Genomic DNA, 26,529 nt, shown 5'->3' on the forward strand with positions numbered 1-26,529 from the left:
ACACAGAGTCGAAGTGTTAAAGTTTCATTGATGATCTACTCTATGATAGTATTGGTCCTTAATTGGTTATTTTATCAAGTCCAAAGTGAGTTCAGCTCTCCTTCTCATCCTTCCCTCTGCTGACAAGTTTTAGGAAAATGCTGATTTAACTTTCCAGCGGGACTTTTGACCTGTCCTCACAGACAAAAGTCCCAATACCTACTTTAATGACCTTTGCATCACTGTGCTTGACTGGTCAGCAAAGTGACCTGACCTAAACTTCATAAAGAATTTATGGGGCATTGTCAAGATGAAGATGAGAAACACCAAACAAGCTGACAGCCGTTTTTAAAACAACCTGGGCTTCCATAACACCTCAGCAGAACCACAGGATGGTTGCCTTCATAAAACACTGGATTGCTGCAGTAATTCAGCCAAAAAGAGCCTCAACACAATTTTGAGTGCAAATAATATACAGTACCTGGGTATATTTTTCAATACGTCAACATTTTTGAATTAAAAATCGTATTATTATTATCTCCTGTAATATTTTTTGAGAAACGTAATTTTTGGTTTTCATTAGATGAAAGCCACAACCATCAGCATTAACATAAATACTTGAAAATTATCAATATGTTTAATAAATACATAATGGTACAAGATTACTTTTGGAAGTCTATTATTACTAGTATTAGATTAATTAATCACATATTAACAGCAACATGTGGAATTGAATGAAAATTATATAATTTATGCCTATATATTTCTGTCCCTCTATCTATCTATCTATCTATCTATCTATCTATCTATGTTAAAGGAACAGTTTTGAAACTAAAGGAGTATTTGTGTAAGATAGCTCCCACAGTGCCACCTAGTGTGGTAGTCCTCAAGATTGCTCTTGGTCCTACAACTCAAGGTGTTTTACACTAGAGCCACCTTCACCCACTCGCACTCACAAATGTGCACACATTGATAAGCAGATTGCTAGGTCACTTGGCACCTAGTGCCTTGCCCAACAGCACACCAGCATTCAGCAGGAACAAGCTGGAGTCAAACCGACAACTTTCTGATTGCTAAGCAACCATGCTACCCGTTGAGCCACAGTTGCTCCACAGTAACAAAAACAATAACACACAGAAAAACAAAAAAAGACATGCATTGTTTCAGAATTTTTTTTTATTGTGAACCTAACATTCTTGTATTTTCCCAGAGCACACAAAAACACAATGGTGCCAAGGTGCAACAGCTGAAATTAAAAGCTGCAAGGTCTATTTATAATAAATTAAGCCTTAAAGTTGGAAACCAACAATGTAAGATACTAAAAGCCTTTTTTATTGAAACAAAGCCACTTTAAGATACCAAAAGACAATTCTACACTTACACAGTATATTGATTATTATGCCAATATGTATGTCTGGCATATCTCAACTACAAAGTACTACTTGAATGCATTATTTGGTAGAATGTAATACTTCACACTCAAACTCTGCCTACCAATAATACATTTGGCTTCTTCGATAGATGTTCATTGGTCTCATGCCTACATCTGTTATAAACATTAGTAACTAAGATGATGAAGCTTAAGCTGAGTTGTTAGGGACGTTCAAATAATAAAAAAAGAGAGTATCAAGGAAATCGTGGGTTAACCATAATCACCATTGCCATTGCAATATTTGATAAACACACAAATGCATATTCTTCTAATGTGCAGCCATAATTTCTATATCTATCTATCACAAACATATAGCATTTCATGGATGAAAAGCAATTGTCAGTTTATTCAGACCAAGACCATATTATGTTTCGACCTGAGTCAAAATAATATATTTAATCCAGATCAGAAAAAAAAAAAAAAATCACTTTTCCCCAACATCTCTTATTTAAATGCTGATCCAATTCAAGAATATTTATGGTGATTGCACAGTCCTTTCCAGTGCCTGTAATTTTGTCATTTAACCGTTCAAACACTTCATACAATTTTTGCAGTGGGATTTAGAGACCAAATAATAATTAGTACATAGAAAAACAATAAGAAAATGCTTGTAGCACTGACAAAAAAAAAAACATTCAGATGCAGTACAGTGAAGCAACTGTGAGCAAAGAAATGCAATAATAATAACAAAATGTTAAATACACCCAACTTCTGCAATTTAAAGTACATTTCTTACAATATAAAAATACATTTAGGTTTAGAGGTAATTTGCTTGTTTTGTTGTCAACACTGGTTTGGTTTTGTCAGACTGCATCTCCATTTCAGACAGTAAGGCCTTTGTTAAGGCAACAATTCCAGGGCTTTCTTCCAGCCAAGGAAAAAAGCTTTCTGTGTCATAGCACTGATGGTGGAAGACTTGCACTCTGAGACCACTGCAAACTAATTTTCCCAATTAGGCTTAAATGGATCCAACAAATAAAGTCACTTTCCTCAAATTAAACACCAAACTCTCTTATGTGTGCAGTAAGGTCAGAGTAACTTTATTAGTGAGAGCGGAAACAGCCTATTGATGTAATTTTTTGTCATCAATGGCAGATATTAAAGCATCTGATAAAACAGAGATTGCCAAATTTTAAACCTTACACTGCTGCAGTTAAACCAGTTTTCTTTTGTAAATGAAAAATAAAAACACAATGACGCCAATTTGGATCATTGCAAAATATACTGGAGATCACAGCAAAGCTTAAGAATTAAATACACCCTCTTTTAAAAGCAAACAAGCTGGACAAAACCAAACCAGCCCGATGCAAGACTAGGTTGCAACACGCAGCATGATGACATCTCATTTAACTAAAGTGTTTTTCATGTTTCTAAAAATCTCAATCTAAAACGTCAGAGATGTGGATTAGAAAAGCAGTGTAAGTTCAGCAGGTTGGGACCTTTTAAATGCTTTTTAGCTTTCATGGGGTTTTTCAGAAACCACAGACTGATCCCCCACGCCGCCATTAACCGGTGCCGGAATGTTCCCAAAGTTCCAGTCCACAGGATTTAGCAGCTGCATGGTCTTCTTCTGTGTCCAGATTGGGTTGATGATGAATGTGAGCAGAGCGAGTCCCGAGAAGAAGATCAGCCTTTGGAATAGCGCCACGTGGGTGTTGATCCCTTCCCAGTGGGTCAGAGTGATCCACCACATGTAATAAGTGAGCACCATGCGGCAATGGAACATGTGGATCATCACCCACTGGTTGGCTCTCCAGAAGAGAGTGCGAGCCCAGCCAGCCTTTCACGGGGGGAGAAAGGAAACAACCATTTATTCATGAATAACATCACATGTAAATATGTTGTGAAAAAGTACAGAAAAACCTTAGGCAGCGCCACAAATTCAACAACTATGAACCTTATATGTTTAGAATCACATGTTCCTGAAGACCTAACGGGAACTGAAACTTGGTAGCAGAGGAAGTCAGTTCAAAATTAGGTGACAGCAATCAGTTATGGGCCAAAAAAACAACAAAAAACACTGTAGGCCTGAGTCAGATAATGGTCTCAAGGTAAAATCGGGTTTTGAAGAATAAAAGAAACATATTGATGCTGCTTCAAAACATTTTTATGGTTTAGAGTCCTTTAATCAGTGCCATGGTGACCTGAGTTTTTGTTCAGCTGTAAGTGTAAAACAGTGCTGCCCATGCCCCAAATGTTTCTACGCACTGCTGGGCAGCTGGTATAAATAGGCAACAGCGCTTTAAAACTGTATTTGGCCAACCATGAGCAGCTAACTAATTACCCAGCTAATATCAGGTTATGTAACAGTGTATATGAACACTATGATATTCTAAGAAAAAGCACCCAAATCCTACAACTTTACTGTTTTTGTTTAAGCCTAGGTATAAAAACTTTTACTTAAATAAAACAACAGAAACAAAATAAGAATAAAATGCAAATATAAAATAAACTATATTAATCAGTTCTAACAAAAAACAACAAAATGTTTTGATTTTAATTTTTAAACTAAATTCGATCATGTTTTACATTTGTTTTTAATTTTTGGAATTTGTATCATGGTATTTTACTAGACATGCTGCCATCAATGAGTCTGCAGCTGACATTTGTGCACCAACTGCTGGATTTATGGATTATAGCTAAATAGCTCAATGTCACTGTATTGTGACAATTACATATTCACCCCTGCTTAAACTATAAGTTAATAAGGATAGAGTAAAGACATCTTTTGTAATAGGTACTTTAAATTGACAAAGAGACACCACAAGGCCCTTACCTTAAGCAGCATCCAAGAGATGCAGGTAAAAGGCGTACTCATCTCCAGGAGGAGAGTAACCATTGCCAGGAAGTGTCCCTGAGAATCAAACACCACAGCACCTGCAAATCCTGACAAGGCAAAGAAATGGTGTGTGGCCAGGGGAAGATCAAATGACCGGAACGCCACACTAGATGCATGAAGTGCTATGTTCTCAAACACAAAAAAGCCTGTAGCTGTGAGGATGTGAAACCACGACCAATCCTCCTGGCCCCTCACTTTGTCTTTATTTAAGGCAGATTCCTCAGTCAGAGCCCGAAGTCCTGCCACCGCGCTCTGTATGCCAAACGCTGCTCGAGTGGCTGCCAGGTTCCAGAAGACCTTCTCCTTGCCTGGGAGAGCATTGTAGGTGCGGCACAAAGCCAGTGAGAGGAGGTGGGAGAGGAGAAATACAGATGTGTAGAACCCAAAGCCAAGGCTGATGAGCTGGAGGCGATAGTCCCAGGAAAAGCACTCTGGGCTGGGCTGGGGTAGAGCAGTAGTCTGCTGTTCAGTGGTCATGGTGATGGAGGGAAGAAGCCGAACTTTAGCTGGAGAAGATCACCTGGAGGTGGGAGCTTGAACTGGCACATGCATACTGTGGGATACCTGCAAAACAGTTAAATGTAATGCGATGTAACAGAGTGAAAGCTTATGAGTAATCTAATTAGCACTTGAAACAATGGCTATTTCACAGTATATTATGACTCTAGACTAGGGCTGCACGATGTAAGGAATACATGGACATAAACGACATTAAATCATTTTACAAATGTCAAAATGCGGTTTTCATAATAATGATTGGTAATAATAATCTGAAAACATCTCTTGTAGTTATTTACCGGCTAAAAATGAGGAACAAAACGTTATCTTCTAAGAGTCTGACATGACGAGTCAGACTAAACTTTTAACCATAATTACAGTAAAAATCAACCAACTGCCCGGCCAGGACAAGCTCACAGTTAATCAGGTAATTAAGGGGAATTTTACTCACCGTATATCCCTTACCAGAACATCATCCAAACGACTACAGGTCTGAGGTATTTATAATGAAAACGATGGCTCTGTATCACCAGGCTCAAACAGGAAGTCTCACATCATGAGACCAATTTGGTCACGTGACACCCAAACAGGAAGTTACGCCTCAGAAGGAATGTCATTGATACTGGAATTGGCTGTCAACAATTGCCCGAAATAAACGCAAAACAAATACACGACCAACTGAATTCAAGAGAAAATTATCGTTAAGATACAGACCATCAAACATTTTATTGCAGTTTTACTTTACCTGCATCCGAGTCTTTGCTGTCTGCCAGGTTGTATTTGTCCAGCAGGGGGCAGCGTTGCTCCGCACATTTGTGATTTCACATATGACTTTTCCTTTTTATCGAGAGCCAAAAGATTACATAGATTTTAAATAGATTAAAAAGTCGTTGAATAAATGTTTATATACGTGATATCTTAAATAGAATTTGTATATATATGCATAGAAAATGTATATATTAAATTTAAACACCTCTTGCAATAATCAAGTACGTGTCAATAGCATTTGAAACACAAAATAAAAGTCAAAATCTATTAAAATGTGAATATATAATATTTGATCATTTAACATGCACAGTGACCCAACAGAAAACAAATTGCTTTTGTCTATAGCAGGGTTAGCTCCCCTCACAGACTTTGAATGGTGGGTTTAATAGATAAATATACCCACTATGACTATAGAATAATTAAATGAAATATGTATTTATATAACTCTATATTTACCACACAAATCCAAATTTCAATGAATAATTAAATGTATTTATTGATTTAATGTATGGCTTTCCAATTTTATTTAAAATATCACATACATTATTGAACTTATTATAGAAGTTCTCTAACTCACATAGGTTCAATGTTATACATACAAGCTTAAATATATACATACACCACCACTAATATTGACAAAATTTCCATTACAAAGTGCAAATTTGTAGCCATCTAATTTCTATAATAATTCTGATTGGAAATTTGATCACTGTTCTTGGCAGAATTGGTTGTTTGATTAAATTGTGTGGTTTACTAGCACAGACCTAACTTTTAAGCATTGTCCAAAAATGTTCACCATGCTTGAGGTCAGTGGCACTCTATAAGCTTAATGTCCTAATCCTTTCCAAAACCAGATTTGAAGTGTTCTTGGGATCATTTTCCAGTTGGAATATCCAACGGTGTCAAAAATTGTGGTCCATTTTGCAGCATTACAATGGGCCTAAGAGCTCCAATGGAATCTCCAAAGTTTAGAGTTAAATCCAATTGGGAATATATGGTAATACTTTAACATTTATTTTCACAAATGCTTTCCATCTAATTTGATTGAGCTTGATGTATTTTGCAAAGTAGAATTGGCCAAAATCTCAATTTCTAGATTTCACACAGAATCACAGGTAAATGCATTGAGAGTTGTGGTTGCCACTTGAAAATGTGGAAGTTTGTGAATATTTATGTAAAAAACTCAGAGGCAATTGTCCAGACTTTTCTCCAAAAATTTAATTGCAGAATTACTTACAATGGATGTCCTAAGCAATGACCAAACTGCTCAAAGAGGGAAACATTTTCAATTGCTCAGTTTGGAAAGAAAAAAGGAGGATGCATATGTTTAACACAAATTATACAAAATAAAGAGCGGAACACGTTGCAAAGATATCACCCACACTGAGAAATGCACGCGTGTTTGACCTAAATAAATACAAAACATCAGTGGGACAGTGCTGTAACCCTGAACAGAAATTAAATAAATAAATAAATACATTCAAAATCTCAGTGTTTTGCATGCCATCATATCAGCTTATAAGCAAATCAAAGTAAGAATAAAAGCAGAAAAGACAGAAAAAGCAGAAAATAGTTATTTTCCAAAGAAGCATATATTATATATTTATGTTTCTGATATATATTTATATATATATATATATATATATATATATATATATATATATATATATATATATATATATATATATATATTTATCTTTACAAATAATGAATATTTGGTATTATATTCATTCTTACTATAGATAAGATATACAAGAGATGAAAATAGTTTTAGCTAAACAACTACCTTTTTTACTTTATCTAGTAATCATAGAGTCATCTCACATTCCAAGTTAAAGGAAGTGTTTTATGAGTCTCAGTGATGCTCTTTCAGCAGCGCTGTTACAAAAAAGTCCCCTTGAAGAATTTCATACGGTAGGTTCTAGAGTTAAAACATTGACAGTCACCTTAGATGTGAGGCCACAGAATGCTAAAATACAAGCATAAATGTAAAATATTAAACGAGAGAGTTGTTCCCTCATTGCTTCATCGCATAAAACCCATTGAAAGTGATGCGAGAAATGATTTTACTGTATGCTGAACATGTCAACATGACACATTTTGTGTCCTTGTCATTTTTGTAATGTTGTGAGCATATCAGAATAAAATAATAAAACAAATTAAACAAAAACTGCAGGTGCATTCTTAAGCAAGGGCACACATTATGATGCCCAAATCTGCGTCACCCAAGCAGGTCCAGCATAGAAAACCCTTTAAAAGGAGTTTCAAGGGAATAGTGTCTGTTTGTAGGAGGTGGCCTTGTAGTTCCTCATGAAATAGACTGCTATTAATGAAAAGGTGAAGAAAAAACACTTTTTATGGAAGGAGCATTATTCACTCTTGGAGACAAACTTGACCCTTCCGCTGCAGCTGTTTCTATGCATGTGTTGGAAAAAGACTTTGACAGAGAAGTTTTAAAGGTATATATGGTCAGGTGGAAAAATTAGGGCACCACCTGAAAGCCTGTATCTTTTTCTAATATCTTCGGGCATATGGATATTTAATACCAATTTCAACAATGCAGTGTATTTAAAGTTATAGAAATAACTGATTAAAACTGGAGAAAATAACTTTTAAATGTGCTGTAAAGTATCACTTAAAACATTTCTTGTGAATAAAAAATTGGGACTCTTTATTTATTTCCATTTTAAATGGGGAAAATTATCATATTGGTCCCCATGATTCTAAAATTATTAATCAGCATTTTGACGGGGGTTTGCCCTGCTTAAATCTAAGACATTGAGTTTGGTGCGCTTCTGACTGTTGAAGTTGTCTAAGGACTACAGAAAGAAAATTGTTTTAGCTAATGAGTTTGCTAAGGGATTTTAAGAGTTCTCAAAATAATATGAAACCAGCCATTCCACTGTACAGAAAATAGTCTATGTAAGTGGAGAACTTTCTAAACAACTGCCACCATGCCCATGTAAGCAAATTCATCCTGACAGCAGACCACAAGGTGCTAAAAGAATTCTCTAAAAACCCCTAAATTGTCATCATTGAACCTACAGTAGGGTATTTCTACTGTCGATATGAAAGTGCATGCCTGTACAATCACAAAGAGACTGTGCAACTTTAACCTTCACGGGAGGTGTGCAAAGAGGAAACCATTGCTTTCTAAGAAAACCAGAATAAAGTTTGCTAGGGAGAACATAGACAAAGACCACGACTTATGTATCAGAGGGTGTTTAAAAAATTACAGCTGAAGCCGAACTGAACAAAACCCTGAAACATGACAGTGGCCCAAAACATACAGTAAATCCACCAAGGACTGGCTAAAAACTAAGAAATGGAAAGTTCTGGAATAGTCAAGTCAAAGCCCAGATCGTGATCTCTTTGAGATGCTGTGGGGTGACCTGAAACAGGCTGTTCATAAAACCCCTCAAACATCTCATAGCTGAAAGTATGGTGTGTGGCAAACATTCCTCAGACCAATATCATAAACTGGTAGATGGATACAAGAAGCATCTCACTGAAGCTATTTTAGTTTACTTGACAATAACTCACTTTCACTTCAGGAGGTAAATAAAAACTAAATTAAATGTTGATATTTAAACATTTCTAAATGAAGAACTGAATATTTAGTAGGGTTCCCTAATTTTTTATCATAAGGATAATGGTAATTTCTGCAGACCTACTTCTGTTGCTCACATCTGTTTAACCCTTTTAACGCCCTTGTGAGTTCTGGCACTGATCTTGTTTTGCTACTTAGAGCTGTTCATTCGTGGAAAGCCGAGATAAATGGTCCCATTGCAGTTAGTGCTACTTGGAGGAGCAGGAAGCCATACTTTGAACTGAACCCAGGTCATGGATATGCAACACTTCTTCTCAGTTCTGCTCATTTTGCATAATGAAGATAGTTCACAGCTACTTCAGTGACAGCCTTCAACAAAGTGAGCCTGGGAGAAACTGACAAAGGCCAATGAATGTAGTGCTGATGCTTAAAGTTTTACAGCGTGGGCCACCATTCAGCAACACATTTATCAACACAAGCTCTGAAGGGCCTTGGAGGGTATTTGCTTGATCTCACCGAGGACCCAAAATCTTACATAAGCTGCTTTGCTTAGTCAAAGTCAGGCTTGAAATTACCCAGTGCAGCGCCTTGCCATTCTCACTGAACAGCCTTGCAGCTACACACAGCGTACAGCACCAGCAGTTCGGGGCTCAGAGCAAGAGCTCTCTTCTCTATTAAGCCAGAATATGTCAAGCCGAGTCTGTCTCTCTACCTCTTACTGCCTGCCACTCTGGCAACATCAGGGAATGAGTTGGCTGTGCCAACAGCCTGGCATCAAACACATAGACAAAATTTGGAAATCCAGTATTGTATTGTCTGCAGTCTATTTGACCAATTGCTCACAGTTAACATATTTTTAATGATTCTCTTGTTATTGTTGTCTGTCTTGTCCACTATGACATGTGCTGCTGCCTTTTTAAGCCAGATCATAGTTGTGAAAGAGGTCTTAATCTCGGTGGAGTTTTTATCTAGCTTAATAAAGGTTTAATAAAAATAATAAATAAAAAAATACAACATGCTGCTTTCAAATGATGATTTCATTTAATAAGAGAAAGAAAGCTATTAAGGCCAACCTAGCTCTATGTGAAAGAGTAGTTATCCCCTAAACTGGCAACAAGCATTTGGGATAACTGGTGATAAGACTTTTACATCACTGTGGAGGAATCTTGTCTGATACGTCTTTGCAGATTTTTTAATTAATTGACTGACTTACAAATGTTCAGTTACTAAAAAAGACTAACAAATGTTTGATGGACCTTTTGTGTTCTTTTTGGTGAGCGTTGGTTTTCCCCTTGGAACTGTAAATAAAAACAACAAAACGGGTGTACCACTAGGTTCAATTTTAGGACCACTGATCTTCTGCTTTAACATTACTCTATCTGACAGTTGTAAAGATGTTCAGTGCCTGATGTACGCTGTCATTTATGTTAATGGTCTACCTGTAATTAAAACAAGATAGATTTTAGAGTTTTGATCTGCCCAGGTGAAACAATTACTTAAAACAATGGAAAACATGTGAAAACTTAAGCACAATAGTTTACAAAACCTACCCTGGAATGTAAATTTGTTTATCTGTTATTTTTGTTTTTAAATAAGTTTATTTTGTGTTAAAAGCCCAACCAGGGACTGGGCCTGTAAATTAGCCTGTAGCCACAGGACCAATAGACAGGACAAGGGTTTCTCTTTTTCTAAATATGCCATTATTCTGTTCACACAAAAGAAGGGAAGCTTTCACAAAAAACTGTAGGACAGGGATAGGCATTGTGCTACAAAAGAACGTTTTGGCAGACCAGCATGTTTACAGTGAATGTTTTAAAATTCAAACAGAATAAAAAACAGGATAATCATTACATCTAATATTTAATAGATAAATGTTACTAACCGATTCAAAGAAAGAGACCAAAATTTGAATCCGTAATACAGTTGTTTTTACCAAGTAAAAGTTTTTTTTAACCCATTTAAAAAAAAAAGAATAAGCAGCATCAATGATATTCATATTTATTCTTGACCTCAAGCAAATTCTATAATATTTCTGATATTGTGATCCTAGTACAAGAAACCATAGACACAGGCACTAGAAGAGCTGACAGAATTGAGGATGAATTAGATTAAATGGTAACCAAAAGATCCATCTTGGTACCTCTGTTTTCACAAATGTTCTTAAAATGCTGAACATGTCAGTCAAAAATGTGATCAGTTTGCACCCAAATAATAAAAAAAAAACTTATACCCTCAATAAGTTAAAGTTGCAGGTTTTATACTCATATATTGCACATTAAATATTAGGTAACATCCCCTGTTCTTAACTCTGTTTCAGATGGCACATTTAAATGTGTACAGATAATATGTGCGCATATGTCCAATCAGATATTTCACATCACCTTTCATATGTTCAACTAAATTCTACCATGCTAACATTTTCTCTGTTGGTTCTGTTACCGGGGTAAATGTTACACATTATATGGTAGACGTCATCCAAATATCTAATGGCAACTTTGTCACTGAAACTTATTTTAGTTATACTAAAATGCCATTCAACTGCCATTAAACACACTATAATAAAATGAAGCAGAGCCAATACACAGTAAGGGGTGGCTCAGACCTGATGCTAACATGATCCAATTAAAAGTGCACAGCTCTATGTAGGCATGAAAACAGCTGAAATTAAAATGTGTGTTCTTGTGATCAGCTATTATATGCTCTGGGAGAAGGTCACGTCACGCAGTTGGAGGTCAGCTTGACTCAGCCCGTAACAAGAACCGCATCACTATTAAGACACAAAACACTTTAGATCTGCCAAAGCCACTTAAATTTCATTTCACTCAAGTTCTGTGTATACCTCAAGTAGATGCACATGCAACATACTGTTGGAAAGCTACAATTTGCTTGACTTGACTAATCAATTGTGTTATGATATGACCATAGTTAGAACAATAAAGTTCAACAGAAGTCAAAACCTAAATTTGGTCTTAGGAGCATCTTACTTGTTAATCCCCTAGAACTATTATTATTATTATTTTTTTCTGTTAAAAGCATTTATTTTAACAAGGGAAGTTTAAAAAATCCAGATCAGTTAATATTCTAGCTTAAAAATATACTAAGCAATGTCCCAATCCAAACCAAAGTATTAGCTGAGAGTCCCAATCAAGGCTTTTTAATTAATTTCAGGAGTTCCTAAAAAAAAGACTCAGTTTCCTTTTTCAGTGGGACAAAAATCCTGATCTAGATATCTCAAAATAATATTTGTATTAGGTTTCAACTTATTTCTGTTGCCTTGTTTCACACTAGTATCCGTTCCTCATGTTGACACTGCTTTTTCTTAGTTTACAGTTTAGGGTGGAACAAAATACGTTGAAAATGTCCAAATTTGCCTATTATAGGTTCCACTTTACTGGAATAAGTAGAAGATGAATAAACAATCTCAATCATTAATCTAATTGTATTGGTACCTTATCCAACTATGCTTACAGTTTTAATCTGTGATGATAATTATTGACAAAATATACAGTCATTGATCAATTTTAAATTATATGCGATTCTTAGAGATCCCCCGGACATTGTCCACATAGAAAAACACTGGACACCACTGTCTAAGACCAACCCTGAATATCGCCAAAATCTTGCAAGAGTGGCTCTGAATGTATTAAGATCAGCAGGGAAATGTGTTGGCATCATGTCTGAACAGTCTTAATGTTTTACAAATGTTTAAATAAATAAAAAAATAAAACTATTAATATCACTAAAAGGTGTTTGCCCACCAGAAGTATCGTCTTATTATTTATCTTGGATCATCAGTCGTTCAGAAAATAGACGTATTTGTTACTTTAATCTACTCACAAAGCAAATCTGTTCTGACACAGCAATGGAGCCAATTCCACCATACTGTTTGCCGCTAACAGGACACATCACCATAAAACAAACAAACAAAATGGAGTTATCTTGCAAGAGAAAACCCCCTTTGAGCAAGAGTTGTAGGACAGGAGAGCACATTCTCTCAGACCAGTATTGATTTGGAGTGACTCCTGGACGAGAAAGAGCTCTGATTTGTCACATCGTTGTGCATGATTTCAAGATAGATCGCACGTTATCATCCACACCGACAATTAATATTCCATTTTATGTTACTTTTTAGCAAGATACTTAAAAGGTTTCAGTTATTTGAGACTTTATGTTTGCATTCCCCTGAAATTTCTTTGCCCCAGTTTCAGTTTGTTAACTCTGATCTTTTCGTTAGAGGGACTTCATTATGATAATGCTTGGGGACACTGTTACAGACTGGGAGATTTTCAGGAAATTTGAAAATTAAGACAGTTCATAGCTTAAAGAAATATTGACATTTTGTTTATGTTTTGATGGTTACTTTTATCATTTCTCATTAGCTGTGGAGTGAGGGCGCATCTTCAAAGGGCTTGGAAAATGATGTAAACTCAGCAGAGCAATTCTACTTGCATGATCACCCAGATTTTTCAAAAACAAAGAGGAAGAAGAGGAAAAAAAAAACAGCATAGCTTTCCCACTCACAATTAAAAAATACAACAGTACTATTGTGAACTTGGGTATGCACATTTCCCTTGGAAATAGTAAGAATTATATTAAGTGCATAAGTGCATTTGTCTACACATTTTAATCTAAGGAGTTACACAAACCTTCATAGTTTTTTGTTTCTTTTCTACTGCATTGACGAGATGAAAATGTGGGCACAAGACTTGCACGTTTACAGCTTCATGTAACTTACTGAAAGTTGGCAACATGATCATTGGATATTGAGAATATAGGTGTGAAAGGTGCAGAAGTGGGCAGATGTCATTCTTACGCCAGTTCACTTAACTAAGGTGCATCTCAGTAAATTAGAATTTCATCAAAAAGTATTTTTTTTCAGTCATTCACTTCAAAAAGGGAAAAACATATGTTATATAGATTCAATACACCCTTCACAAGGAGTGTAAGCCACAAAAGTCATTGTTAAAGAAGCTTGGTATCCAGAGAGTGCTATATCCAAGCATGTGAGTGGAAGGTTGAGTGGAAGGAAAAAGTGTGGTAGAAAAATGTGCAGTTAAATATTTCTATATGAAAAAACACCCTTTTTGTTTGTCTTACATAATCTTCAAAATTTGCTCATTAGCTGTAAGCCATAATCATCAAAACTAATGTATATAAAGACTTGAAATATATACATTTGTGTGTGATTAAGTTTTACTTTTTGAACTCAATTACTGAAATAAATAAACTTTTCAATAATACTTAGATTTATTGAGATGCACTCCTAAATATTTGATCATAACTAGATATGATAGAAGGCTACATTTTTAATGTGTAACCAATCAAAAGCTTAGTAAGGATGGCCTGAAGCACCTTGAATAGGTAACCTGTGCCATGTGCACATAGTAGAGGTATTTCAAGCATTGGCACTTTTTAAAACAAAACAAGTTGGTGATATTTAGCTCTGATTTACTCTTTTAACAAGTGCAGAAACAAAGGTAATCTGAAGAGACAAAAAAAATAGTGAAGGATTACAAACTTTGACCAAATCCATTAATCTTCAAATAAATGCATTGATGGTTAGCTCAAATGTCTGGTTGCTGGTAAGGTTTTCAAAGCTGCACTTTTCTTCTTCTTAAAATGGCACTTGCAAATGCTGAAAAACTACAGATGTGCCCATCCAGGACATGAGGGAGCTTGTAGATCTTGAACAAACAAAGACAAATATCCAACCAACCCATGTCAGATGTACATTTTTGGCAATGGAAGTAGAGCCATGGCACATCCTACAGTCCAGTGAAGTTGGCGATGGGCACTGAGGATGGCTATCGGACCAGAGATGGATAAAGGAGGAGTGGAGAGACAAGCAGTCTAGAAAAAAAAGGCTAGTTTTAAAGTTGCTGGAGCACAGGAGCAGGGAAAGATATAGATCCCTGATCCAACATTTTTTCAAAGTCTAGTCTGAGCCTCTGGGATATAGATCTCAATGCTGTCCGCTCGCTCCGAGGCTGAGTTCTGCCGGAAGGAGGCTGCGCGCTTGACTGCCATTAGCCGCCGACGTGCCTCCTGCCGGTGCCTGTCAGGGAGGTCCAGGGATTTCTCCCTCGTCACTGCACTTTTCTGTCTTACTGTCTTCTTTGGTATAGGAGCTGGTGGCTGCAGAACGAGGAGACAATGGTTATAAAACCCCTTTCCCCCCCCTTAAAACTTAAGTTTGTCTGTTAGAAAAAAATCATGCAGGTTAAAGAAAACAGTGATATGTGGAGTCTTTTTGACTTCTTACCTTCTTTTCTGGGCTGTCAATTGGCCTCCAGTTGTTGTTCTTGATCTGCTGCAGCTGGTCAAACTTCATGTTGACGTCATCAATGGAGAGCTGCAGCAGGTCCCAGAACCCCGCCAGGTCCTGAGAAGTGGGTCGCGGCATGGCACTAGGGTCCTAGGGAAAAAAAAAAAGATGCAGGAAACACTACTTACAGCATTTCAGCTCAGATCCACTAGGTGTCGTTATCAGCCTCAGGAAACACACAGTATGAGTGTGTGGGGACTAATTCTGGCATATTTTCATGGATGAGGTATGAAATAAACTCTCTTTGTCACGTCGGTCCTATTCATCATCTGATTTCGCAGACGAAAAGAACATCAGATTGAAAAACGCTTCACTGTCTTTAAAGATGGCCTGCTGCAGGTTTTAATGAGTCATGAGTTCCTACTTAATGTATAAATTTGCTTTCTGCTCACAGTTTCTTCCCAATAAATCACCCATTTCTAACAGAATTACTTGTTTTTAAACTTTCTAAAACAATATAAGACAGAATGAGATATAAAAGGGCAATAACTAATTTGGTACCGGATCATTCAGACGTGTCTTAAAGAAATTTAATTTAATTGAAAAAGCCAAACAAAATCAGAGATAAGAACAGACTCTACAAATTGTAAGGACTTTCGACTGAAACTCCTTTTGCTGTTAACTATCTTCATATCTGCTAAGACAATTCTGTACAACAGATGTTTTTTATCATAAAGAGACTGAGGACAAGCATGTGAGGAATCATCTCTGTCGTGTATGAATCATGTATAGCAGAGGAGCATGATGCAGCAGCTTGAATATGCTATATTTACGAGCCACATTGGGGAATTATCTCAAAGCATAATCTTTACTTCTAAAGTAAGAATTAGTTATTGACATACACTTTGTAAAAATACACATAACCTTTTAGTTTCAGTCTCATGCCACAGCATCAACAAATTAGAGTAAAGGTTTCATGTTTTCTGTCGGTAAGGATTACCTAAATAATTTTTTGGTGTTAGATGACAGAATTAATGAGAGATCCTTTGTTTTTATTACTTAATATAAAGCCTGAAGGTTACATAAACTACTATTTGTAGCCTTTAACAAATTTGGGAAAGACCAGATGATGATACAAAGGCTGATGGGTTAATTCACAACATTTGAGTGAACTGGAGGCACACCAGTGGGTGTATTTTAAGGCAACCTCTCAAACACACTGGTTCTTTCTGTGACATCATGGGAACATCAAAACCAATCAAGCACGATATCAGGAACAGAATGGTGGACCTCCACAAGTCTAGTTCATCCATGGGTACAGTTTTTTAGAATCTGAAGTGCTGAAAGTGAAGGGGGGTGGTTGGGGCATCATGTGGTGAGGGTGTTTTGTTGCAGGAGGGACTGATGCACTCCACAAAATAGATAACATATTGTGAAATAAATATTATGTGGACATTTAAAAAATGCAAATAAATTGTAGTAATCCTAACCAACCAAAAGCAGGAAAATATTAGTTTAAATTTCTTGTCAAAAAGATAAGAAAGGTCATGCATCTTTTTATACCGTGTGCATAAATGTCAACTGTATCCAATCACAAATTAGGCAACAACACGACAAAGATTTGAACTCTAAACCTACAGATCCATGAGAACTTTCAGCTTTATGTCTGTTATTTGCCAGATTTTATATTGTTTTCACCCATTTTCATGAGACATCTATGAATAGACATGGCAATTTGATAAACCAGGAGATACTTTTTCTTGTGACATTTGGATGGTGCAACTGCTGATTGTCTCTTGCAGCTGTATGAAGGTTAGATAAAAATCACAGTTCTGTAGAAGAGCTTGGAATTCTTCATTGTTCTATTGTCATCCCTTTTTTAATTTTGTTTTCTCTATTTTCCTTTTTCTACAGTGCCTTGAGGCAGTGTTTGGTCCCTAAGGGATTTAGTTTGTTGTTGTTTTGTCACACTTATATGTTTTAGATCATCAAACAAATTTTAACAGCAGAGAAAGATAACCTGAGTAAATACAAAATGTTATTTTCAAATGATGACTTGATATTTTGAAGGAACAATCTATTCAAACCAATGTGAAAAAGGATTGTTAAATATCGCTTGTTAAATCCTGAATAAACGATTAACGTTTTTTTGAAAGGCTTTTAGTGGCCAGATTCAGGCCTGATTATGGACACACCTGTAGACTTTTAGGAAAATAGTTAAAAATAACCTGTCTGACAGTATTAAATGTGATAACACTCCTGAATAGCTCTGAAAAACTTAATCATGGTTCTGGACTGGCCTTGTTAAAGTCTTAACTAAATGTCAATGCTCATGTTTGAGAACCCTCCATTGCAGCTGAATTAAAATAATTTTGCAAACAGAGTCGACCAAAATTCCTCCACAGCGGTACAACCAGTTATTAGATCAAAGGGGCAATCATGTTTAAACACAGAGCCAGAAATAGCTTTGGATAGCGTTTTTCCTTTAATAAACTAAATCAACCTTTGAAAACTTGTGTGTTTACCTAGATTATCTTTCTCTGATCCAAAAATGTGTTTGATGTTGTAAAACTTTTGGGAGTGACAAAAAAAGCAAAGCCATAGAAACCTGCAAGGGAGCAAATACTTTTTTATGGCACGGTACTGTGGATTTGCAGCATGGGTTCATGAAAAATGTTAACAAATCCTAAAGAAGAAAGAGAGCGTATCCCTCAAGCTGCCACGTTTTATAGACATTTATGAAAAGGTTCAAACTGTACATCCAGTATTGACACAGAACATATCTTTTAAGTTTGAAATCTCAGCTAATTCTGTATTTTAAGGGACATTTAACAGCAATTTACAGAATGAAAGAGAAGATATTGAAAAATTGTACTGGTGCTAAATAAAGGGCTCTTTAAAATCAGTCTGGACAGCATTTTATCATCGAAATTCAAAATCTACAAGACTGGAAAATCCTAAATTTATTAGATTTATCAAACCTTTATTCTGTGTGAAAACACAAAAAAGGAGCGTATAAGGAAATTTTAAGGAATGAGCTGTTTTGGCACATGAATCACCCTAAAATTATGACCATTACAGATTTTTTAAAACAGATTTTGTGATTTGAGAAACCTTCTCACTATGTGTAAGACATATTTTTGTCATCCCAAATTGTCTTCCTAAATGTTCTTACTCAATTGTCTTGTGAATTGGGTGCAGTCGTAGAAATTATACTTCAAGAATATGGCAGAATAACTCAATGAAATCAAAATATATTTTGGACCAGATAAAAAAATAAATGCTAAACTTTTAATGTTAGGCAAGGCGTTCATCTAAGTGGAAATCTGAATTGTACTTTGGCAGAGCTGTAAGATTTTATATGAGTTGGGAGTTCTTAGCCCTGGCTTTGTGAGTATGAAATCCTGTAGCTCCTCCCAAAGAAGTGCTAAATGTTTGTTGTCTCTCTCTGAAGCATTTCAAGTAAAGCCCTCTGAAAGTTAATTGAGTAGTTCAAGAGGATCTGAATTAAAATAAGATTTCCTTTTACGCCTCTAATTTGTGGGGATTTTGCAAATCAAGCTAAAATGTAAAGTAAGGTGATGTTTTTTACATATAGCATTTTGCAGTCAGGCATTTTTAACTCAAGTAAGTTCTTCCCTAAAGTTACATAAAACGTTCTCCTTGAGCAGGAAAATGACATGCCGTTTCCTGTAAAGCTGGTTCACAGTTCCTAATCCCCAGTTACCATTCCTTCTGAATTAACATTTTCTGCTGCATATTACAAAAACAGCAACTCCACCTCTTAAAACCCCAAATCTATGTTCTATAAAACAAGTTACAAAGAGCACAATTTTCTTGTGCACAGGACAGACCGTGAAGCACATATCCATTTCGAAGCTACGTTACCACATACGCACCCACCCATCCTCATATCGGTTTGATTTCAAAATGTTCAAATAAATAAAATGGATAGCTATTGATTGACAATGTTGTAGATTTCATCAATCGGTTCTATATTCAGGCAGCTCTGAATCAGTTTGTAAAAGGCAGCTAAAGCATTAAATGTGTATTGTAGGCCAAGGAAATAGATTTTGAGGACACATGTATCCAAAGACAAAATATTATTTCACATTGTAGTCGAGACTTTTTTTATCCTTTAAAATAAGAATGTGAAGTGATTAATGGATTATGGAAAAAGTTGCACAGTTGCAGTCAGATTTTCAAAAGTTCAATCTGGACTTCATTAATCAGTGCAACAAAACTCAGTAAGACCCATTTAAAGCTTGAACATTGGAGGCACCAGAATGACCCTGCAAGGATAAGTGGGTGTGGACAATGGATGGATGTCTGAAACTGTGAAAAACAAAAAGCATTAAAGGAAAAAAGTGAGCACAAGGCAGCCGAGAACATAGCAGTGTTGACGCTATGTTTGGAATGCTGAACTCAGGCATCAACACACAACACAATGGTTGGCCAAGATAAAAAAAGTGTCCGGTTCGAATTTGAGTGCAAAAAGTGAAGATTTATAGGGTGATTCATCTATTCAGGAGGAGCAGGTCAGAAGAGCACTTGCCTGGAGACATAACAAACTGACACTCTTACAAAAGCAACTTAAAAGGTCTCTGTGGTAATTCCAGTATTCCTGTAATTTACCACAGTGGTTACTGAATACTTGTGACAAAAACTGTGCATTCAGGTAGAGATTTTCTGTTCTGGTTCTGACCAGCATTGTTACTCTTATCTCTGAAGGGGGTCAGCAATCCCTCCTATCAGAATACTTTATAATGGTGGGTCATAATCGAGCAAGCCTCAATTTTCTTCACATAATCAGTTTCTTTTTAAGTTGTCAAAACTTTTATTTACTTAATTTATTTGTCTAACATCAACAGGTTGTTTGGCTTTAAAGAGTCACTTTTAATGGTAGACAGGGGGAGTTGTGTGGTTCAGCTGACAGAATGGGTGCACAATATGCTTGGCTATTGTCCTGGCCTGTCCAGAGTCTCAGGCCATTTGATACATGTCTTCCCTATCTCCTTCCACCCTTTTTCTTGTAAAATTGCTGTGGACTCACTGAGCCATCAGTCATAGGCATGGAACAAACTGTGTTATGTAATCTTCCCATTGGGTCTGGGTTGCTTCTTCCACTAAATCCAAGATTCAAATTGTTTCATAATCCCAAAGACCAAAAAAAGTTTGCAACAAAGAGTGTTTTTCGTGGGTGAGAAGAAATCCATTCTCCCTTCCTGTGTTTACTTCCACAGATTTCACCGCATTTTCTGCATTGACGATTTTTGAGGTAAGAGTGATTGCTCTATCCTTCTGCAGGGACATGTCCAATTAAGATGGTCTTTTTTTGTCAAGAAAACATGCAACAAAGCTTGAGACAGTTTCCAGTGGTGTCTCACTGTTTGGTTATTTATTTTAAAAGACAACTAAAAGGGTAATAATTATTTCTGTTTGACATATTCAAGATTTCAAGGCTTTAAAGTATGTCATGTGACCATTAAATATCCAATATAATAAAAAAAAAAGTCTGCTTTGCATTTTTTGCATTATCAGTTTACATGTGGAAAGTATGCAGAGCTTAGTATAACCACGTTCCCAATGCAAAACTGTGTCTTACCAGGTTTTGCTGACACAGCCAGTAAAATTGTTGGAATTTCTGAGACATGAGAAGCTGAGCACTTCCAACAGCACTTCGGATTTTACCTAAAGCTGAAGAAGAGAAACAGTGTGACATGTTTTCATTACAATGCATTCCTGGTTCAGGCTTGAAGTTTAAAGCAGAACACTTACTTTCCTCTGAGAGGTCATTCTCCTCAGCTTCTGCCTCCATCTCTTTACACCAGGCCTCCATCCTTTTGGTCTCTGTGTGGAGCAACTGCATGAACCAGCTTCCATCCCTACGCAAGGACGGAGACACCCTTCCTGACTCCCCTGACGAGGCTGCACTCTCCCGTGGGGAGGGAGGTTCTAGCTGCCAGCTTGTCTCGCTGGTCGTCTCGCGTGGACTCGGGGGCTCAGCGGGAGTGCGGTAATCCTCGCGGTAGCTAAAGAGGCCCTGTGTGCGAACGGTGCGCACCGCTCCGTATTGGGTGGGTGTGCTGGGCTCTGAGTGGCGCTGAAAACCCCCGCCAAACTGCAGACCCTTGTCCTCCATGGTGGGAAAGCCCTCCAACTCCAAGTCAGCCTGGACAGCTGCCGTCACACTATTGGAGCGTTTAAACCTCCCCTGTCTGAGGAACAAAGCAAAAAATAAATGAAAATCTACAAAGTGGCACTGAAAACATTGCTAGCATTTATTACTGAGAGATCAAACATCAAAGGCAGAATTTTTATAATAATGTTAAAACCTAGGTGCCATTAGCTCACCCTTTTTTGTTATCCTCCACTTGGATCCCAACAGAGTGGTACTCCCGTGAGCCTTTGCTTTCAGACTCGGAGTCGGTGGCTGCCTCCACCTTGTGTGGAGAAACAATAAAAACCAACAGTGGTTCTCATTATGAGGGCTGCCATTCCTCTGCCTCTGGGTTTATTGGGCTGGGACTGTACTGAGCAACTTAACTGTACATGACACGTCAGAGAGTAAACATTGCATGATTTATGGGATGCTGCAAAGGCTAAAAGACAACAGAGGTTTCCTACTATGGACTATGGATTTGTATAGAATTTAAACGAAACAGGAAACATTGTATCAGAGACCATAAAGTAAATTGTAGCTGGGGGTTTATGGTGGGCCGATATGCTAAACCATTTCTAGATTTTTAGAAAAATGAATCTCAATAAACTCTGTAAAATATTTGAGGTCATCAACCAAAGCTTTTTTCTTGACAGTTCACACCTTTGCTGATTAATTGTTGGTTGCTTTTATTTATTTAAGTTCAACCTATTTTTTACCGGGTAACAAAACGCTTGGTAGAGTTTAAGCGCCATTTCTGGCTGACATTAGGAAAGCAGCAGGGTCAACTAGAGAGTTCACAGAGAATAGCAGAGGTACACACACTACGCTTAAAGAATAAATCACTTAAAGCTTCCCAAAAACTTTAGTGTATTTTAAACAAATTTTAAGTGATAAAGAAACAAAAAGGAATGTGAAGTGAAACGCAAAGGATGCAAGTGTGCTATGTATTTGTATTCAGCATCTCTGAGTAGATGCGCTTTTATAGCTGCTATTATAGCTGCAATCCTTTTGGTTTATTTCTCTACCATCTTTGCACATCTAGACACTGAAATTTGTGTCATGTTTCTTTGAAAATAGCTCCAGCTCAGTCAAAGTAGATAGTAGGGGTCTGTGAACAGAAATGTTTCTGTTTTTCAACAGATTCTCAGTTGGGCTTAGGTGGACCGAGGTTTCATAACTGTTTTACATGGGTTTATGTGTTATTTGTATGTGGGTGGAAATGAAGAATTGCTCATTTGAAGGACATGGCAATTCTGGGCAGACAGTTAATTAGCAGTGGGATCTTTTTAGTAAACAAATTCTATTTTGGTTGCACCATTTCACAGATAAAAATCGCAATGTGTTTCACAAAGAGAATACAAACATTAAAACAGGATTACATTAAAACATGATAAAGAGCAACTTAAATTATTAAAAAAAGTATTAATTATTTTATGGCAAATAACAGTTTTTTGTTAAAATATGCAACAACCCAGTATAGTTTGCTTAAACTTAGCAGTAAGTTTAAGATTTGGTCAAATTTGCTTCTGAATGAGCCCTATTAGCTAATCTCCTCAGTTAGAGCACCTCCATGATTCATTGGCTTCTTATATATACTCCATAAACATCCACTTTAAAATACTGAACTATTACCTTATATCTAATGCTAAGGAAAACAACAGATTGTTGCCCTTGTTGCACATTTTTGCCCTAACACTATATTTCTGTTGTGTAGAGGGGTAGACAAAGGGGAAGAGCCTTTAAGCACCTCTAAACAAATGGATATGACCTGTGCTTGCAAATTAAATACCAAAAATGTAAATATTTAGTCATTTTAAGTATTGTATTGGGAAAAAAAACTAAACAAAAAGATAGCACTGTCTAGATTGAAGTGTTCTGATATATAATGAATAAAGTTTGCTATTATTGATGATGATCCTTCATTTTAAATGTCACAATAAGCATATTTACATCTAATTTGACAAAAACCAATGTGGTATCATTGTCAGCTTTTCTCAAAAAGCACAGATATAAAAACTCTACAATTTCAACTATATCCGAAGTTTGATGGGTTATGCTAACAAGCATCAGCTATTTTGCATGCCGATTCCTTTTGGCGGTTTGAAAACAGTGGCTAACACATAGAGAATAGGCAACAACTGAGGATGTACTAAATTCATGAAGGACTATTTCATTTTTCAGTGGCCACTCTCAAAGTTCAAACTAAGAACAGAGAGGTAGGCATAGACAAGGGGTAGTATTGCTTTACCAAAAGGTATTCAATAGGAAATGACCCATACTTACATAGAAGCTTTCCTTAGATTTAAAAAAGGTCTTCACAATTTGTTTAACACACACACACATACACACACACACACACACACACACACACACACACACACACACACACCAAAAATAGCTGTATTCCTTCCAGGACAATCCTCACTGCACCTCCTCTAATGGCACTTTTAAACACTTCAAAACTCTTAATTTTTTCTATTTGAGGGTGGTATTAATAGATTTTTTATTTTTATTTTCAGATTGCTCACTTATGTTTTTGCCATATTTTATTCCTTGTAGGATCTCAGCTCCTCTCCTCCTGGTTGGTTCTGGCAGCTCGTTATCAGCAGCTGCGCTCACTGGGCTTCTTAAGGCAGCTGTTGGAACAGGTCTTCGCTGGAACATAACCTCAGTTATGTGGACTGCCTGTCTGCCTACTTGCCTGGCTATCTACCTACCTGCCTGCCTGTCTACCTGCCTGTCTACCTGCCTGTCTACCTGCCTGCACCTTGTAAATACTCACCTAAGGACTGCACTGTAAATATACTCACCATCAGCACTCTCACCTTGGATTCCTGGATTCCGTCCTCCTCCTACGGTTCCTGGACAACACCAACCCATTATCCTGTGCAAGCCTACACTAAGAACAAACTTCACTTACCGTCTACATCCTGTGTTTTGAGTCTGTTTTCATCCTCTGGTTTGTTCTACTTCGACTACTTTAGTGATTCATAATATTATGTTCCAGCCATCTAACATGTTGAAGAACAATTCAGATGATGAATAGACTTCCATTAAAGAACGTTTACAATCTAATGAAACCATGCTCCAACAGCTACTGCAACAACAAAAGACTACAGATTCCCATCTCACAGAACTTGGTGGTATGGTTCATGCTCTAAGTGAAATGCTAACCAAACTCTCACCTGCTTCTCCAACTCCTCCAGTTCAAATAGAGAATCCTCCAACATCCTCAACCCTCACTTCTGGGATCCGTGAGCCTGACTTCCGTCTATCTGAACTTTTTGATGGTAATCCTAATAACTTTGGTGGCTTTTCTCTCCAGTGTGAGTTAGCATTCAGTCGTTCCCCCTCTCTTTTTCCTACCGCTGCCTCCAAAATTACCTATATTGTAACCTTGCTAAGGGGACCTGCTCTGCGCTGGGCACACGCCTATTTTGCATCTAACCCTGTTGAGTCTCTTAGTTATGCTACTTTTTTCAGTCACTTTAAGAGGGTCTTCGACCAACCACTCCAGCAGGAGGCAGCGGCTAAGATAATACTCACCCTCAAACAGGGAAGGAGAACGTTGGCGGAGTTCGTCATTGACTTCCGAGTTGCAGCGCAGGAGGTGGGTTGGGATGAAGCGACACTCAAGGGTATTTTTGTTAATTCCCTTGCAGATCAAATAAAGGACCAGTTGGTTTTGAGAGATGAACCTGAAAGACTGGATGAATTAATCAACCTATCGATACGCATTGACAACCGTCTAAGAGAGAGAGACGAACAGAAAGAAACTACAATTCCCAGTGGCATCACTCTCTGGCACCTCGAACCACTTTCCTCGACGCACCCACTTCCGTTCAAGCTACAGAGGGGTCTACGGAACCGGAGCCGATGCAGATTGGCCACACTCGACTCTCCCCAGAGTAACGACAACGACGCTTTGAAGCTGGTCTGTGTTTATATTGTGGACAAAGAGCACATTACATCGCAAGATGCCCTAAAAAGGCAAAGGAGAGAGCTCATCAATAAAACAGGGGACGTTGATGAGCATATCCCATTCTTCCCCTGTCACCCGTCTGTGTTTTCCGGCCACTATTATTGTCGGCCAAGAGAAGTTTCCTGTTGACGCCTTTATTGATTCTGGTGCTGAACAAAATCTTATTTTCTCTGACCTGGTTAATAAACTTCAAATACCCTCTCAGCCTCTCAACCACTCCATCTCTGTCACTGGCATCACTGGTCAAACCATGTCTCAAGTGAGATTTAAAGTTGCTCAGCTTCACATCATTACCTCTGGTAATCATCATAAAAAGGGTGAGTTCTTTATTATCCCTTCCATCTCTCCACAATTAGTTTTGGGGTATCCTTGGTTGCAGAAACATAATCCCACTATTAATTGGGTGGAGGGCAGAGTAGAGAGATGGAGTAAGTTCTGTCTCCAGAATTGTTTAAGAACTGCCATCTCTCACTCTACTAAATAACTCAAACCTTCTGAGCCTGTTGGTTTATCCAAAGTTCCACCTGAAAACCATAATCACGCACCTGTGTTTAGTAAACAAGGGGCTCTTTCTCTACCTCCGCATCGCCCCTATGACTGTTCCATTGATCTCCTCCCAGGCGCTCCACTACCATCCAGCAGACTCTATAATCTCCCCGGACCCGAGAAAGAGGCCATGAAAGAATACATTGAGGATTCTTTAGCATCTGGGATCATTCATCCGTCCACCTCCCATGTTGGCGCCGGATTTTTCTTCGTAGGGGAGAAGGACGGCACATTAAGACCTTGCATTGATTATAGAGGGTTGAATCAAATTACTATTAAAAATAAATACCCACTACCACTTATTGACTAAGTACATGAACAACTGCATTCTGCCAAGATCTTCACTAAGCTCGACCTGCGCAACGCATACCATTTGGTCTGGATCCGTGAGGGCGATGAGTGGAAAACAGCTTTCAAACCCCCCTAGGACGTTTTGAGTATCAAGTCATGCCTTTCGGTTTAACTAATGCACCTGCTGTTTTTCAGGCTCTCATTAATGATGTTCTT

At 37.4% G+C, this 26,529-nt stretch overlaps 2 protein-coding genes across 2 annotated transcripts in view; both read right to left on the bottom strand.

The window, feature by feature from the left end:
- Positions 1-1,137: 1,137 nt before the first annotated feature.
- On the bottom strand, positions 1,138-5,338 carry cln8 (CLN8 transmembrane ER and ERGIC protein). Its single transcript, XM_047392931.1, has 3 exons — positions 5,200-5,338; positions 4,188-4,814; positions 1,138-3,191 (listed from the first exon to the last, which is right to left on the bottom strand). The coding sequence occupies exons 2-3, from the start codon at positions 4,725-4,727 to the stop codon at positions 2,865-2,867; spliced, it is 867 nt and encodes a 288-aa protein (XP_047248887.1). The 5' UTR covers positions 4,728-4,814; positions 5,200-5,338; the 3' UTR covers positions 1,138-2,864.
- A 1,883-nt stretch (positions 5,339-7,221) lies between these two features.
- Positions 7,222-26,529, bottom strand: part of dlgap2a (discs, large (Drosophila) homolog-associated protein 2a) — a 100,646-nt gene continuing 81,338 nt past the window's right edge. The window contains exons 8-13 of the mRNA XM_047345573.1: positions 24,114-24,120; positions 21,686-21,774; positions 21,110-21,549; positions 20,937-21,028; positions 15,329-15,481; positions 7,222-15,201 (exon numbers count right to left, since the gene is read on the bottom strand). Coding sequence (XP_047201529.1) covers positions 14,995-15,201; positions 15,329-15,481; positions 20,937-21,028; positions 21,110-21,549; positions 21,686-21,774; positions 24,114-24,120 — 988 coding nt within the window. The 3' untranslated portion in view covers positions 7,222-14,994. The remainder of the gene's footprint in view (positions 15,202-15,328; positions 15,482-20,936; positions 21,029-21,109; positions 21,550-21,685; positions 21,775-24,113; positions 24,121-26,529) is intronic.

The sequence above is a fragment of the Girardinichthys multiradiatus genome, chromosome 19, assembly GCF_021462225.1.
Source record: "Girardinichthys multiradiatus isolate DD_20200921_A chromosome 19, DD_fGirMul_XY1, whole genome shotgun sequence".
Taxonomy (NCBI): Eukaryota; Metazoa; Chordata; class Actinopteri; order Cyprinodontiformes; family Goodeidae; genus Girardinichthys; species Girardinichthys multiradiatus.